This window comes from Rhineura floridana, chromosome 2 (assembly GCF_030035675.1).
Source record: "Rhineura floridana isolate rRhiFlo1 chromosome 2, rRhiFlo1.hap2, whole genome shotgun sequence".
Taxonomy (NCBI): Eukaryota; Metazoa; Chordata; class Lepidosauria; order Squamata; family Rhineuridae; genus Rhineura; species Rhineura floridana.
This window is the reverse complement of record NC_084481.1, coordinates 128,617,816-128,634,536: the sequence shown is the minus strand read 5'-3', so window position 1 is coordinate 128,634,536 and position 16,721 is coordinate 128,617,816. Positions and strand designations below refer to the sequence as shown.

General features: G+C 44.2%; 1 protein-coding gene across 10 annotated transcripts in view; it reads left to right on the top strand.

Moving 5' to 3' along the window:
- Positions 1 to 4,855: 4,855 nt before the first annotated feature.
- The window catches only part of KIAA1549L (KIAA1549 like), a 305,265-nt gene continuing 293,399 nt past the window's right edge, over positions 4,856 to 16,721 (top strand). For 8 of the 10 annotated variants that reach the window (XM_061610513.1, XM_061610520.1, XM_061610519.1 and 5 more), the window contains exon 1: positions 4,856 to 5,480. In XM_061610513.1, coding sequence (XP_061466497.1) covers positions 5,204 to 5,480 — 277 coding nt within the window. In that variant the 5' untranslated portion in view covers positions 4,856 to 5,203. Of the gene's footprint in view, positions 5,481 to 7,146; positions 7,175 to 11,400; positions 11,545 to 16,721 lie in introns of those variants that run through there. The other 2 variants (XM_061610514.1, XM_061610515.1) reach the window with 2 other exon arrangements.

Here is a 16,721-nt window from a genome sequence, read left to right as displayed (position 1 = left end):
CAAGGCTTGCGTTGCGGCTCTGAGGTTTTGGTTCTCGGCTTGTAGGGCTTGCGTAGTCACTCGGAGGTTCTGGATCTCGGCATACAAACCTTCCATGGTGATAGGTACTCCCCCTCTTGCTCCGTTCTGGTGCATGTCATCCGCCATGGGAACAGGTTCGAGTAGGGATGGTGGTTGAGTCAAACTGTCCCATCCAGAGCCGAAAGAATGAGGCTGGAGTGTGTGTGCAAGTAAATCTCGTTTTATTAGAGTAATGGATACATCAAAGGCATTGCGCTTCATAGGAAACCCTACGCTAACTCACTAGAGTCCCTAACTATACTCTAGACATGCTCTGCAGCGTGTGAAGGAAGTTGACTCAATGACCCCCCACTGGGAGCGGCAGGCTTATATAGGAAATGTTTTTGAACGTAATCTCTGACTCCTTCGTAATTCCTGTCTTTGCCCTGTCTGTTTCTCACGGCGACGGGAACGAGGAGACAGGGGACGCGCATCCAACGGCTCATCTGAAGACACCTGCTCCCGAGCAACGGGCTCGAGGTCAGGGGGCGGTGCCACACTGGAATCCTCCTGGGAACTGCTTGGCAAGGGAGGAGCTGGCACTGTCTCTGAAGCTTCCCCCCACAAGTCCTCTGCATCAACTGGGGGCGGTGCGCTCGGCTCGTCGGAAAGGGCGTTACTCGTGGGAACTGGCTGGAGAGCAGGCTGCCCCCCTCCCACACGATCCTGCTCAGACACAACAATCCCCAACTCTGCTTCTTCTGGCTGCGGAGGCGCCTGAAACTCGTGCCTCCCCCCTTCCTGTCCCTTCTGAGTTGGCTGCAGCGCAACACCCCCCAATCAACAGAGAATTTCCAATCTGCTCTGTGGCAAAAACCAGGTTGAGGGTATGTCCAGCTACATGTGTTGGACCAGTGATGTACTGAAACAGCCCCATGGCTGTCATACAGGCCATGAGGTCCTGAGCTGGCCCATTTGAGGGAGCCTCAGCATGGATACTGAAGTCCCCCAATACTACTGTGTAGGGGTTCTCCAACATCATGTCTGAGACTACCTCTGCCAACTCAGTCAGGGAGGTTGTAGCGCAATGGAGTGAGCAGTACACTAACAACATTCCCTTTCTGTCTCTCTGGTCCAACACCATAAACAGTCTCTCAGACCTAGACACAGTGCAGTTGGTCTCCTGGGAAGGGAGATGGAATTTTATGGGTAATAACGACCCCCCCCGCCTCACCCCCTGATCTAGACTGGTACTACATTGAGTACTGGGGCGGACAATGCTGGGTTAGTATAAGGCCATCCAGCTCATCCACCCAGGTCTTGGTTATACACACCAAATCAGCCCTCTCATCCACCATCAAATTGTGGGTTTGATATTCTATACATTTGTGTTAACTTTTTATGCTTTTGCATTCATAGTGTTGAGCCTCCACTTCCCCACGAGGGCCAGGGAGGGGGGAGACATGAGTTCCAGGTTTCCCAGCTGTCAGAAGGCACGGAAGACCAAGGAATTGTTGAGTCTGAGCAAGACCTTGGGAGGGGGAGTGAGTTTGACTCCGGGCCAGTTCCCACGGATGGCACGGTCTCAGAAGCGGAGAGCACGCCACCCCCAGACAGGTCGGAGGAGACGTTGGAAGATGTTCCAGAGGAAGCGTTGACTCCCTCTTTACCAAGCAGTTCTCGGGATGCCTCAAGCGCATCACCGCCACCTGACCTCGAGCCGGTTGCTAAGGAGACGGTTCTTTCGGATGAGCCGTTGGAAGCACACACCCCGTCACCCTGCTCTTGACACCGCGACAAGCGGACAGGACAGAGGCAGGACTTGCGAAGGAGCCAGAGATTATGATCTAAAACTTTCCCTACTTAAGACTGCAGCTCTCTAGGTTGAGTTGCTGAGTCAACTTTCTTCACGCGTTGCAGAGCATGTCTAGAGTGCAGTTAGGGAATTCTAGTGAGCTAGCTTAGAGATTTCTATGAAGCGTACTGTTTTTGATGTATCCATTACTTTAATAAAACAAGATTTGATTGCACCTGCGTCTCAGCCTTGTGAATCCCGCTCTGAACAGGACACACATATATATTTGGTAAGAGATTTGTATTGGAATGTGTTAGGTAAGTGGTGAATGTTGCGAGGGGGGACTGAGCGAGTAGAGTGCTGGAGTGTGCTGGATGGTGATTGGCTGAGTGACTGAGAGCGAGAGTGAATGACTGTTTTGGCAGTTGGATTGATTTGGAGAAGGATTGTTTGAGATTGTATGAGATGGTTAGTGACACAGAGTGTAGAGTCAGCTTAGTTTATTATTTTGGATTAGTTGGTGAGAGGGTGGAGCTAGTGTAGGCGTATTAGAGGGGTAGGCCAGGTAGTGCTTTAAAGGATTTAAAGAACACACACTAACTTAAATATAAGACCTTGAGACAATATGAAACCACATGCTTATGAAAAACAAGTGAACTTGCTTACTTTCAAATGCTTCTGTTCTATAAATAAATATTGCTTGCTCTCTCTCTCTCTCTCTTTCTCGGCTACACTAAGGGTAATTCCGATACATGTTATTTGTGGTGGAAGCTGGAACCAGAAAGAGTGTTTAAAGTATCAGGTTACAGGGGCTTAACTCAGAACTGTGAGCTTTAAGGAGATAAATTATGTCACAGGGGAGCTGAGGCTGGCCTAGATACCTGAGCCATTATAGCACAGGCTGGAGAAATATAGGAAGGACTCCCCAACAGCAGCAACAATAAATAATTGGGTATTAGAACAAATTAAACCAGAACTATCACTGGGCTTCCCTGGCCCAGGCACATAATTCCCTTAAACCACCTCCAATCACAGGTACAGAATGCAGACAACAATAAATCCATTAGTCCCAGCCAAAACCCAGAAACCACGCCACTTTTCATCTGAGGTGTTGCAAAAACTTTCCCCTGTCACACAGGGAGATTCTCTTCCACTCCCCAGTGCATGTACTCACTCCAAATAGGTCAAGCAGTTTTTGTCCTGCACTCATCTCTACCCACCCCCCACAATAACACATGCTGAGAAACAGGACACAAAATCATCCAGCAAACACTGGAGGGAAGGAGGGACAAAAAGTAGTGCTGTTTAATACCAATATGAAGCTGCTCGGAGAGACTATCTAGAACTCTAGTTTTGTTAATATGCTGATGACACCCACACTTGATTTATCTAAGTAAGCACCTAGGAGGAGTCTTAGTCCTACACCAGTGTCTGCAGGTTGTGGATAAGATAAACAACCTGAAACTGAATCTAGACATGGGTAGGTAATCCCAGTGCTCTTAGGGGAGCTGTTACACCCGCTTTGGATGGAGTGGTACTCACTCCATCAGAAAAAGTTAAAAGCTTTAGAGGTTTTCTGCATACTATTTTGCTTCCGGAAAAATATATGTAAGTAGTGGCCAAGAACTACTTATTAGATGACAATTGTAATGCATGTTGTGTAGGCCTGCCCTTGAAGATAATTAGCTGCAGAGTGCTACAGCTTGCATCCTGATGAATATGGGGAAGTGAGAACATATTCAGTAGGTTGTTCTTTCTTCCAGGTTCAGTTCAAGGTGCCAGTGCTTACTTTTCAAGTCCTTCATGGCTGGGGCCCAGCGCGTCTTACTTCTCCCCATACCTGCGCTGTTTAAGATCTAATCAACTCTTGCAGTTTGCAGTTATTATGTGAGGGAAAATCAACAGTTAGGATAGGGCTTTTACTGCAGTTGTCCCAGGATCTTGAATTGCATCCTTATGATGGCGAAGACAGGCTCCTCTCCCTGACAGCCTTCCTGAGTGCTGCAGGAGCCACCTATTTTGGGGTGGGATTTGGAAGCTTATTTGACAGGGGCCTGTTTTAAATTACAGCTGGTATAGCACAGTGGGGAGGAGAGCCTGGCTGGGAGTCCAGAGTCTGTGAATTCAAATCCCCACTTGTGTCTCCTGGGTGTCAAGGGCCAGCTAAAGATCACCCCACAGTGAGTGGCTCAGGGGTTACATGCCGTCACCTGTACGGCCATGGGCAAGCTGCATAGTCTCAAGGAGCCCAGTTGCCCCCCAGCTGGGAGTTGCAGACTGGGAAGGGGCTGGCTTGTGCAGCTGTGGCAAGCTGAGCAGGCCCTAGCCAGCTGGGAAAGACTAGTCTCAGAAGGAGGCAATGGTAAACCCCCTCTGAATGCCGCTTACCATGAAATCCCGATTCATAGGGTTGCCATAACTCAGGATCGACTTGAAGGTAGTCCATTTCCATTTTGTTTTAAATCACTTTTCTTTTAACTGTTGAATTGGCAGATGATGTTTTGTGTGGTGTTGTAACGATAATTTTATTTCATTTTAATGTAAAGTACCTTGAGCCTGGGAATGATATTTAAAATAACAGGGTTTTTTTTTTGCGTGAAGAGCTATTCATCCATTTTCTGGCACTATATTAATTACCCCCAAAGGCTTGCACAATATTCCTTTCGAAAAGGTTGGAAGACCTTTTCTGCAACGCCTCGTCAGAGCGAAAGTGTAAGTATTTATTATACAGCCACGAGAGTGGCTGTATTTATTTATACAGGTGGGAGAGAAGAAAGAGGGTAGTATTTTGCGGCTGGTATCTGCATAGCCCCTTTTAACCTCCCTCGGTGGGGTCGTGCCGAGGTTCCCCGCTCCCTCCCCCAGGAACCTCTCCACAAAGAGAGGCACGTCCTTGTCCTGCGAGGGCCCACAGAGCCCAGGAGAGGTCCCCCTTGGCTTAGGAGCGCCGCCATCTCTGCCACTCCAAGAGCCAGAAGGGGCGGAGGGTTGCTACGTGATTCCTTTGTCGGCGAGGCGCCCTTTCAGCGCTGCAATTTCAGCTCTAGCTCCAGAGCGAGGGAAGGAGTCGTCAAGCACGAGGACCGGCGAGGGAGCTTCTTGGTGGCGTTTCTTGCCAGGCAGAGGCATCCCCAGTGTCCACAGCTAAGCGGCTGCAGGCGAGGGGGAGGCGGGAAGGGCCTGGTGGCAGCGGCGGGAGGCTCTGCGGCTTCTCTCAGCAGCAGCAGCAGCCTGTACACTTGCTGCTGTAAGGCAGCGGTGTTGGCGGGAGCTCATAACCTGTCTCCTGCCTTTATTGGCGGCGGCGGCGACGACGACGACGAAGCAATGGGCAGTCGCGACCTCTGAGAGACGAACAGGCAGGCGCCAGACCCTCGATGGGGATGTGTGAGCAGAGCCGCCCCACAAATGGCTCTTGGCGAAGAGGCGGCGGCGGCGGCGGCAGCAGCGGCCGCTTCTTCTCTGAGGTGTGAGCTTGCCGTGCGCCTGCGGGGACTCTTTGCAGCAGGCATCTCGCGGGCTTGGGCGACCAGCATTGGCCTTAGCCTGCCGCCGCCGCCACTGCTGCCATGCCCTGATCGGAGAACAGCCGAGGCAGCAGCGGCCGTCAAAGGGCCCCTTTACAAGGCTGTCATGCTCCTTGGGGTACTCTTAGTCCTTTGCCAACGCGCCCAGGCGGAGCAAGGTAAGAAACGCCGCGACTTCAGATCCGGGAGGGGAAATCAACTCTGTTCAGAATTGGGGGTGGGGAAGTGGAGGAATTGCTTCGTGATGGAGGGGTGGGGGCTTGACTACAAGCCGAGCTGCAGTCATTGTAATTTCAGAAATCGCTTTCAAAAAGGAATATACTATTCTGTAATGAACTGCCGGGGTTTACTGGCAGCTTGATAAAGGGAAACGTGCCCCTGGTGAGAGATCCCACCTGGTTCCTGATACCTTAGAATGGAAAGGAGGAAGCCTGTACAGAGGGGCCATCTTCTCAATCTCTCGTTTTCGCCTCCCCTTCTCCAAATTTTGAGAAAAGTTTGCCTTCTGCATAGCTGCTGCACCTCACTGCAATGCCTGAGTCTTATTTCTGTAGCTGTGGGATTTCTATTTGATTTTCAGAGAGCGCCTGAGGGGCTTTTAAATATTTTTGCATAGAATAATTCAAAGACACTCCCCACCTCCCACTCTCATTTTCTGTAGCTGTGGAAAGGTAAACGAGAACAAATAAGGCCAGTTGATGTTTTGAGGTTGTTTTTTAAAGTGGCTTACAGTATTGAAAGGAGTACTCTTGTTGACTATCATCTCTTCTCCCTCCTCTTCCTCCCTATCGGCTGTTTTACCTGGCAGAGTAGAAGGCTAGAAGGGGCTTTTGTTATCTCAAATGGTTGCTTTCTTTGTGGGAAGGGAGGAAGATAGATCTGGAGCTGTAAGAGTACAAAAATTAATCTCCAGCATAACACTTCTTATACTCAGGATTGTACTCAAATAAGGCTTGCTTAGAGTAAGCACACTTCAATGAACCCAAGTTAGTCATGTCTATTAACGTCAGTGGGTTTACTCTGTGTAGGACTAGCATGGAATACTATCCTCAATCTCTTGGGATTTTTTTGGGAGGGGGGAGCGGGAAGGGAACCATTCCTGGGCCATTTTGTCTTTTGAACGTAGCAGAAATACACAGGCTAACACAGCCTTTCCCAACCAGTGTGCCTCCAGCTGTTGTTGGACCACAACTCCCATCAGCCTTAGCCAGCATTGCCAATGGCTGAGGCTGATGGGAGTTGTGGTTCAACAACATCTGGAGGCACACCGGTTGGGAAAGGCTGGACATAATATCAAATGTAAGAATTGCTGCATACAATTGTGAACAAGGAAATGGGTTATGAATCTGACTGTGTGGACACCATCCCATGTGGATGGAGTTCATGGGACCTTTTTTCTGCTGAATGTGAGTCTGCCATCATTGAACCATGATGTCTTGGCTTATGGTTCATGATGGCAATCCTCAGATGGCTTCCTTTGGGGTTATGAACTATTTAGCCCAATTTTTGAGCACACAGCTTTGAAACTCCCTTCAGTTTCAAAAGCAGTTTAACATGTGGCTTAGCAGGAATGTTATTAAAGAAGAAGACTAACACAGTTCTTTGGATTTTGACCATTGTGTTTAGCATTTATTTGGTTAATATTAATTATTGAAGGGTGCATCCATTGTGAGCAGGAGGAAGCTTCCCCCTCCCCCCAAAATCTGGTAGTTTCTGTGGTAACCAGGGTGGCTTACTTAGCACTAGAGATGGGATATCAAAGAAAATTAGCTTTTTCTTTATATATAAAAAAAAGAAAGTAAGAGATGTTTTATTTCTCTGTAGGGTTGGAGTGACAGAAATCTCTTGCTCAGTAAGCTGAAGTCTTGAACACCTTATGGATGGTCTGGAGGAGTTTTCTTGCATGTCAGACTGACAACTCTCCCCCTCCCCCCAATACCTCTTTCGTTCTCTAGCATGGTTCACCAGAATCTTTCTTATACGCTGCTTGTGGTACCTTGAGACATGAATTCTTAAAGAGGGTGAAATCCAGAGAAAACTAAGACTGCTTGGATTCTGCTGAAATTATTGCAACTTTAGTGCTTTGCTGTGCGTTTAAGTCCCATTCAGATAATTTGGTCTTAAGCTGTTAAGGCCTATTTCTTTTTATTAACTCCCATTTAATTTTCTTTGGATTTCACTCATTGAGTGTGCTTATTGGTTAACTTCCAAAATCTTTTGAGAAAATACCTTGTGAAATTGGCATGTGGTATTATACCTAGTAGTGTAGTGACAAATTCAGAAGTGCAGGGTCCTTTCATGATAGTTATGTAATGCCCCCCCTCACAGCCATGGCCCTCACTCACTTGCTATCCCTCATCATCTCCACCCTCCTCAGTTCTTCCCACACATGCCTTCTCCCACAACAACAGACACCTCTAAGTGCCAATGAGCATGAAAGGGGAGTGTCTTCTCAGTGGCCAGCTTACTCTGATTGGCTCCAAACTGCAGCTAAAGATAAGGAAGCATGTTAGAAGATTCTTCGCAATAGTTAACACACTCCCCATTCATGTTGATTGGTTCCAAGGATGTTGGAGACATAGGGACTCAGCTGGGACCTGGCTGGGAACCTGCTCCCAAAAAAGTAAGGGGTCTAAGACCCTCTGAGACCCTGGACGACTACACCCCTGATTATATCTGTTGGCCTCAATCTGGAGTCACTACAAACTGATGTGTGTGAGAAGAACAGGTTTATAATATTGTTTGGAAATATACTTATATAAGCTGTTTTGATTCATAGATTTCCCTTGCTGAGTTGGGGTGATTAACACTTTAAGTTTTTATAAGCTAATTTATGTATAATATGTATTCTAAATATCAGTTGGCAGCTATCAACAATTTTTTTTGTAGCCAGTATTCCATAACAATCCTAGGCAGGCATAAAAGTAGCTTACATGGAGCTCCTAGTTAGTCTCCCACTGGACTTATACCTGCTTATATTTAGTAATATAACAGAATCATGTGTTCTTTAGACCATTCTTTGGGTCTGAGTTTACATAGGGAATGGTATGTTGTATTCCTCTTAGTAGAGAAAGCAGGTTTGAGCTATAGGAATCTAAGTGTTCCTACATCCATCACTGTGCAGTTAGATGTATTCACCATTCTGGCAAGCCCCCCCCCCAGACCTGGGAGTGATAGTCTAATGGTGGTTTAGGTGAGGAGATTGATTTTAGGATGGAAAATATGGGTTGCTTTTTTATCCTGTATGCACATTTTCTTTCATGACTTCCAGTCACAATGTATGTGTAGTATGGTGTTAGTAGAAATTGCAGCAAACATTGCTTGTCTCTTTTATTTCTGAATCATACAACATATTTTGTTTGAAGGTGCATACTGTAGTGTAAAATGCCTAAAGATGAGTGAAAAGGTTAGGAATAAACTGCAACAGGCACTCTGCTTAGATAGCATTTCTGTATACAAATTAAGCATCTTTTCATTTGTCAAGCAGGGGACTGTGGTGAGATGGTCATTTGCTATATAAAGAGACATTGCTCCTTATGAACGGTACAAAACAGATATATCACTTACGTAATGAACTAATGGAAAAATAAGATGAATGTTTCACGGAAAAAAAACTCTACAAAAAGTATTTTTTGTGCGAGCAAATTTCTGTTACCAGAGAAGTAGAGTTTACTAATGCAAAAATTGAAAGCAGGATAAAATGGTGAAGTATCCTTGAGAGAAGCTCATTATCAAATAGAGGTTCTTTGTTTCAAAATGAACAAAAGCAACTGGATTGTTTCGAGTTGCATAGCACTGAAGTACTGAAAAGCCAGTTTAAAAGAAACCATTGTAAACCTGTCTCTCCTGTTCTTCTGATTTCTGTTAAAACTGATGATTTATACAACTAGGTGAATGCATTGCTAGCAAGTCTTAATTTTATAAGAGTTACATCTACTTGGGAAAGAGAAATAAGTGAATACTGTTTGCATGTAATTTTGGAATGTGTTTTGGTTTGGAAAGGCCCATATCTTAGTGGAATCTGCTTTGCATGTTGAGGGGCCCAGGTTCAACCCTGGCATCTCCAGGTAGGGCTGGGAGAGAATCCTGTTTGAAATCCCGGAGAACCGCTGCCAGCCACTGTAGACAATACTGAGCCAGATGGACCAATAATCAGTCTCTGTAGGAGACGGCTTCCGATGTTAGATTTTGGTTTTGATCAAGCATTTCTATTTCTTATTACTGTTTTATTTATGTATTTATTTATAAAAGTATTTATATGCTGCTTTCTTGCAAAACATCAGGACAGTGTACAACAACAAATATATTTTAAAACAATATTATATTTCTGTAATCGAACAATAAAGTATTCCGGAGACATAGGTTTATTGTGATTTCCATAAAATGTAAGTTATACTGAGTTCCAGCTGCAGAAAACCCCCCATTTTCAGTTTCAGTTAATACTGTAACTTTTGTCTGTGATGCCTGGACTGGAAAATTACACTTGTGAAAGCTTCATACTTAAAGGCCATTGAGACTTATTATATCTAGTTTATATATCTAGGTTGGAAAACAATAAGCCGTGAATAAAGAATGGATTTTGATGCAGAACCCAGTTCCAAACTACATGTTGCACAGAAAGATGAGTAAAAGACTCTGATAGCTACTTTTCCTTTTGAAAAAGCAACTTCAAGAGGGATCAGAGAAGTATGTCTGTAAGAATAATTTTCCCTCTCCTGCTTTTCCACACTAATTGCCTGCTTTGCAAGCATTCATTTGGAACACTATCGGAGGAAAAGAAGTTGGGAAAAGTGAATTTGTAGCTGAGAAGTGGTGGAGGGGTGGGATGGGGGAAGCACCTGCTTAATCCTTTTGATTGCCAAATTGCTCCCTACCAAAGCTGGTTTTCCTTAAAAGAAAGGTCATTGGGGTTTTGTTACATGTAAGAGACCATAGAGTTTGGCTGGACTTGGTACTTAACCATTGTTTCTAGCTAATAAGATTCAGCTGTCTCACTTTCTGTACCATAGAGGCCAAATAAATATCTGTTTTTTGTATCTCTAGTGAGTAACGGTCTCTTCCTCTCCCCACTTTAACAGGGGATGAGCAATATGTGCTGTGTGTGCACACGTGTGTGTTCGTGTAAAGAAAGCTCTCCAGCCTATAACCCTATGGCGCCATCTGCACTACGCATTTCAAGCACTATACATTCATACCACTTTAAACAGTCATGGCTTCCCCTTCAAAATCCTGAGAACTGTAATTTGTTAAGGGTGCTGAGAGTTATTAGGAAACCCCTATTCCCTTCACAGAGTGATAATTTCCAGAGTGGTTTACAAATCAGTCCCTCTTCCCAGGGAACTCTAGAACTGTAGCGTTGTGAGGGGAATAACTCTCAGCATCCTTATTAAACTACAGCTCCCAGGATTCTTTGAGGGAAGCCATGACTATTTAAAGTGGTATTATATTAGATTATATATATAATGCAGATGGGGCCTCTGTTGTATCCCAGGACAAGAAGTAGCCGGACAGTTTATTTGTGGAACCTTGTTTTACAAGTCTTGGCACATGATGGCTTTCAATGTAACTCGAACTGTTAAGGCATCCTTTACAGCTGCCCTACAGAATCATCATACAGCAAATAGTACAGCATTCAGATTAGTTCAGTGTGAAAACTATAATGACTTTACTGCATTGGGTTCAAGATAGGGGAGGCTGATTTGTTGGACAAAGTGGGGCAGACCCAAGATTCTGAACCCCCCCAAACCTCCAAAGCCATAGGCCAGTCTTTCTGACACCTACAGTAATCTTAATACATTTCTACTGACTGAGAGGCTTCCTCAATGAACTTACCCTCTGTCTCCGGGGAGGGAAAGGGTTAAAAAACAAGCATGGTTACAGAAGGTTTAGTTAGGGAGGGCAGTAGACAAAATGCTCATTCATTCGCTCCTTCCTTTCTCTTAGTAGCTAATGGATTCATTCCCATATCAAAAAACCAGAAAATAAACAGAGCGCTGGCTGGCCTCTGAATGCCTCCCAGCCAATCAGGACCATGCATTCTTCCTGTGGGTGTCCTTTTTCAAGGGCCTGTGCCCTGCATAATTCCCTTTCCTCACTTTCAACACACACTTGCAGTCCAGCTAAAAAATTAGGTGTGGCAGTTGCCATTGATATTATTGATATTGTGTGTATAGAGGAGAGGAACTAACTGAGACAGCTCAGGTTTCCTTGGATGATGATGAGGTAAGCCCTTGTTTTTTTATTGTGGTGGGTGAGAGAATTGTGGCTACTGAATTTATGTAGCAGCAGCAGCAGCAGCAGCAGCAGCAGCACATCTTTCCTTCTTGGCTAAGTTGGGGTTTGAGAGAGAGGCTGTTTGCCTGCATTGATTTGGGGAAGCACTTGCCTTCCTTCTTGGCTCTTTCTTGAGGTCTGGAGCCTGTAAGGGGAAGCAGGGGGGAGAGTAGGTGTGTGCGTGTGTGTTAACTGGCAGTTGCTTTGTTGGGTGGGGAGGAAAGGACATTCTAGAGGCTTCTGTGCTGAAAAGCAAATAGAGAGACTGCTTAAAGGGGATTGTGTGTGTTCATTGCTTGGTGTTGCTGGGGTGGAGTGAATTTTGGGTGTGGGTGTGCTGCTTGAAGGGGGAGATTTTGTGTGTGTGTGTGTATGTTTTGAGGCCAAAAACCCTTTCACAGAAAATGCTTTTGACCTCAACACATCCACACACTCTAAAAAAATCTCTCCTTTTAAGCAGTCCCCCATCAAACCTCAGCATATACTCCCCAACTTCTTCAGCATATTCAGAGGTAGGCTGCCTCCATACAGCAATACATTGACAGATACCTTTCCTTCTCCAGTTTAGATTCCGTGTACCTCTGAATATGCTGAAGGAGGCAAGCAAGAAAAAAGTGTTATTGACATTAAACCTTGCTTGTGGGCTTCTTCTAGTTTCCATTGTGGGAAGCAAAAAGCTGAACTAAATTGACCTTTGGCTTGATCCAACACAGCAGTAGGGGAATGCTGTGTTTTGGCAACCCCAGAAATAATTCCCCTCTGATCAGGCCTACCACTACCACTGTGGGGTCATGCTTCAGAGGCAGGGCATCAGGTAGGAGGGAAAGTCAGAAAGCATTTGGTTGGAAAGGAGCACACTGCACGCAAAGGCATCCACCCCTTCCCACTCCTACCTTCTCTCAGAAAAAGTCAGGTAGTCAGGTAGATCTCAGCCTTTCCGTGGTTTTTTCCTTCCCAATATTTGACTCTCCTTCCTGCCTGCTGCCCCATGCCCTGAGAGTCCCAGATCGCTTTGGGCTGCCTGATTAGTAGCAGTCCGGAATTGTCTCAACCTGACTCAACCGATGCCTGGATCCCCCTGAATTGGCCTGATTTGGTTCGGGCCTCAGCAGAATCTGGGGCACAGCCATGGTAGAGATCCCATGATCCAACATGGACAGGCCCAACATTGCCCAAACCTGGCACCATAAGCTTCAGCCTGGATTGCCTGGCTTTAAACCCACCACTTCATAAAAGCTCTCTTCTCTTTTGCTTCTGGCCACTCTAGAAAAATGGGCGTAGTGATTCTGAACATCTGGTGGGTGAAGAATTTGGCTCTGCAGCCCATTGGTGTTCTAATTCCCCCCTTTAATTCAGGAATAATACTCCAAAAGATTGATGCTAGCAGGGAGATCTGGGTGTCAGAGTAACGGTCATATGTTAACTAGAGCAAGCCTTCACCAATCTGGTGCCCTCTGGATGTTTTGGAGTACAATTCTCATCAGTCACTGCCAGTGGGTTATAGTGAGTTATAGTCCAAAATATTTGGAGGACACCATTTTGGGGCAGTGGGAGTTGTAGGTCTGTTTGCTGCACAAAACCTGCATGAGCATTGCCACAGAATCACAGGATAATATCTCTCCCTAAACTTTCCTAATTGGCCTTTCTTTTTGTTTTAACAAATGCTACACTTCAAATACTGTGAGACTTGCAAACATAAAGAAAGCAGTGTTTGCCATACTTTTTGTCAATGTACAGACAAAGGGTCCTTATGCCACGAACACAAGCTCAGAACCTTATATCCTGTGCTAAGGCAGAAGATAAATTTTGAATGTCAATATCCCAATTTTAACCAATATTTCCATTGCAGCAATATGTGTAAACTAAAGGAAAGGAGAACAAAAGTCAAACCTTTATTGCATCTTACAGAAATAAGATTATGAATAATATATTTATTTTTCTTATACCTCGCCCTTTCTCTTTCAAGAGTCAACCACAATCAAAAATCCAACACTAAAAACATAAAACAAAATCACAATATATTACCATGGGTAGCATTCAATGGTAGTCCTACTCAGAGTAGATCCGTTGAAGTTAATTGAATCATAGAATAAAAAGTTGGGCCTATAAGGCCATTGAGTCCAACTCCCTGCTCAATGCAAGAATCCAAATTAAAGCATACTTGACAGGTGGTTGTCCAGCAGCCTCTTGACTGCCTCCAGTGTTGGAGAGCCAACCACCTCCCTAGGTAATTGGTTACATTGTCATACTGCTCTAACAGTTAGGGAGTTCAGCCAAAATCTGGCTTCCTGTAAGTTGAGCCCATTATTCCCTGTCCTGTACTCTGGGATGATAGAGGAGAGATCCTGGCCCTCCTTTGTGTGACAACCTTTCAAATACTTGAAGAGTGCTATCATATCTCCCCTCAGTCTTCTCTTCTCAAGGCTAAACATGCCCAGTTTTTTCAGTCTCTTCTCATAGGTCTTTGTTTCCAGTTCCCTGATCATCCTCATTGCCCTCCTCTGAACCTGTTCCAATTTGTCTGCATTCTTCTTAAAGTGCAATGTCCAGAACTGGATACAGCTCAAAATGAGGCCTAACAAGTGCTGAATACTTCATGTGATTTGAAAACTATACTTCTATTAATGAGCCTAAAAAAGCATTTACCTGTTTTGCAGCCACATTGCACTGTTGGCTCATATTCAGTTTGTGATCAACAACAATCCCAAGATCCTTATTGCATGTAGTATTGCTGAGTCAAGTATCCCCCATCAACTACGCATTGGTTTCTTTTTCCTAGGTGTAGACTTTTATCCCTGTTAAATTTCATGCTGCTGTTTTCAACCCAGTGCTCCAGCCTATCAAGATCACTTTGAATTTTGTTTCTGTCCTCCATGGTATTACCTATCCCTCCCAATTTTGTATCATCTGCAAATTTGATAAGCATTCCCTATATCTCCTCATCCAAATCATTCATAAAAATGTTGAAGAGCATTGAGCACAGGATTGAGCCCTGTGGTATCCTGCTTGTTGCTTCTCCCCACTTTAAGAAGGAACTATTGATAACAACATTGAATATAATTCTGTAGCCAACTGTGGATCTACCTGATAGTTGTTCCATCCAGTCCATATTTAGCTAGCTCGCTAATCAGAATATCATGGGGCACTTTGTCAAAAGCATTGCTGAAGTCAAGATATATTATGTCCACAGCATAAATGTGCGTTTATTGTAACACAGCAGACACAAAGCATACATCTAAAAGTAAAGGAGGAAATGTGCTTGTAGTGAAAAATGATATTTAAAAGGGTACTCTGCCCTGAGTAAGAGCAATGCCAAATAAACACTGGCAAAATGCAAACTGTCAGGTAGTACATTAAAAAGAAAGTAAGTTATTGCTTTTTAATCTACCAAGCAATTGAAAATGACAAGACATGAAACAGAATTAATTGCTCCAGAATTATTTTTTGACTACTGGAAATATTTACAGACCACAGGTCAGAACTTTACCCAAAAAATGGTATTTCAAATTGTTTTTTTTAAATTTTGGCTGTTAGCCAAATAACAACTTCTATAGTCCCTGACTATGCTGGTTGGGGCTGATGCAAGTTGGAGTCCAACAACATCAGGAGGGCTACATGGTCCCCACTCCTGTTTTCTTGGAACAAGACTTGTTTCACAGAATTTGACTAGTCAGGAACAGAACTTTAAACAATGTATAAACAGAAGGTCTGATTAAAGTATATAATCAGACATGTTGTCATCTAATAGTAACTTTGAGCCAGTTACTTGACTAGAGAATCAGCCCCGGGGATCTTGAAGTTCTTCAGTCTACAAACCTTATTTCTCCTTACCTCATATAAATCCTCTTTCTCACAGTTGTACTTATCTTTGAAGATAATTCATGTCAAGGACTGGCTTCGCATCAGTGCCTGAATGGGACTATATTTAGCATCTCATATTATATTCTTTGGAACTAGAGCTGATATAGCACAGTGGGGAGGAGAGCCTGGCTGGGAGTCCAGAGTCTGTGAGTTCAAATCCCAGCTCGTGTCTCCCGGGTGTCAAGGGCCAGGTAAAGATCACCCACACAGTGAGTGGCTCAGGGGTTACATGTCCTGCCACCTGTGCAGCCGTGGGCAAGCTGCATAGTCCCAAGGAGCCCAGTTGCCCCCCAGCTGGCAGTTGCGGACAAGGAGGGGGTTGGCTTGTGCAGCTGTGGCAAGGTGAGCAGGCCCTAGCCAGCTGGGGAAGACTGGCCTCAGAGGGAGGAAATGGTAAACCCCCTCTGAATACCACTTACCATGAACACCCTATTCATAGGGTTGCTATAAGTCAGACTTGAATGCAGTCTATTTCCATTTTCATTCTTTGGAACTAGTGTGACAACTACTCTGAGTTTATGGTACAATTGTATCTTTTTCTTCTTTTGGTTAAAGGCAATGTTATGCTTTACCTTGATCATTCTACCTCTTAAAGAGGAAGATCCTTGCCCTAATTCACAAATAGCATTATTAATTAGTTATGTTTTCTCTTCTTTCTATGGAACCTGAATGGCCACTTTGGACTGTTCTCAGATCATGATGCTTGTTCAAGGATCTATTTCAATAAGCTAGGAGGACAGCCAACATATAAACAACAGGACATTCTCCTTTATCTTTACCTAATTCCTGTTATCTATTATTTAAATAAAAAATGCTGATTCTGCTTTTCTATATAACAATGTACGAAGAGACAAGAAAAGATCCTGAAAACAACTTAAAATAAAACAATAAAACAATAATTTGTTTTCAATTTTTAAATTGTGTTTTAAATTGTTTTTAAAATACGTGTTTTAAATTGTATATTTGTTTTAATGTTTTTGGTTGCTGTAAACCGCCCAGAGAGCTTCGGCTATGGGGCGGTATACAAGTGCAACAAATAAATAAATAAATAAAAATAAAACAGAGGCAACACTTGTATGTTCTGCTATTGAAAATCAGTGTGACTTCCTCTGAATGATTGTGACCAAGGCTAGTTCAGCCAGCAGGAAATATTCAAACTGGCTGTACTATATACTGTTTAGAAATAGATAGTTCCACTTGTGTATGACGAATGACATTTTCCTGTGTGAATTAAATATATTAAGATAGTAAATTAATGACTAACA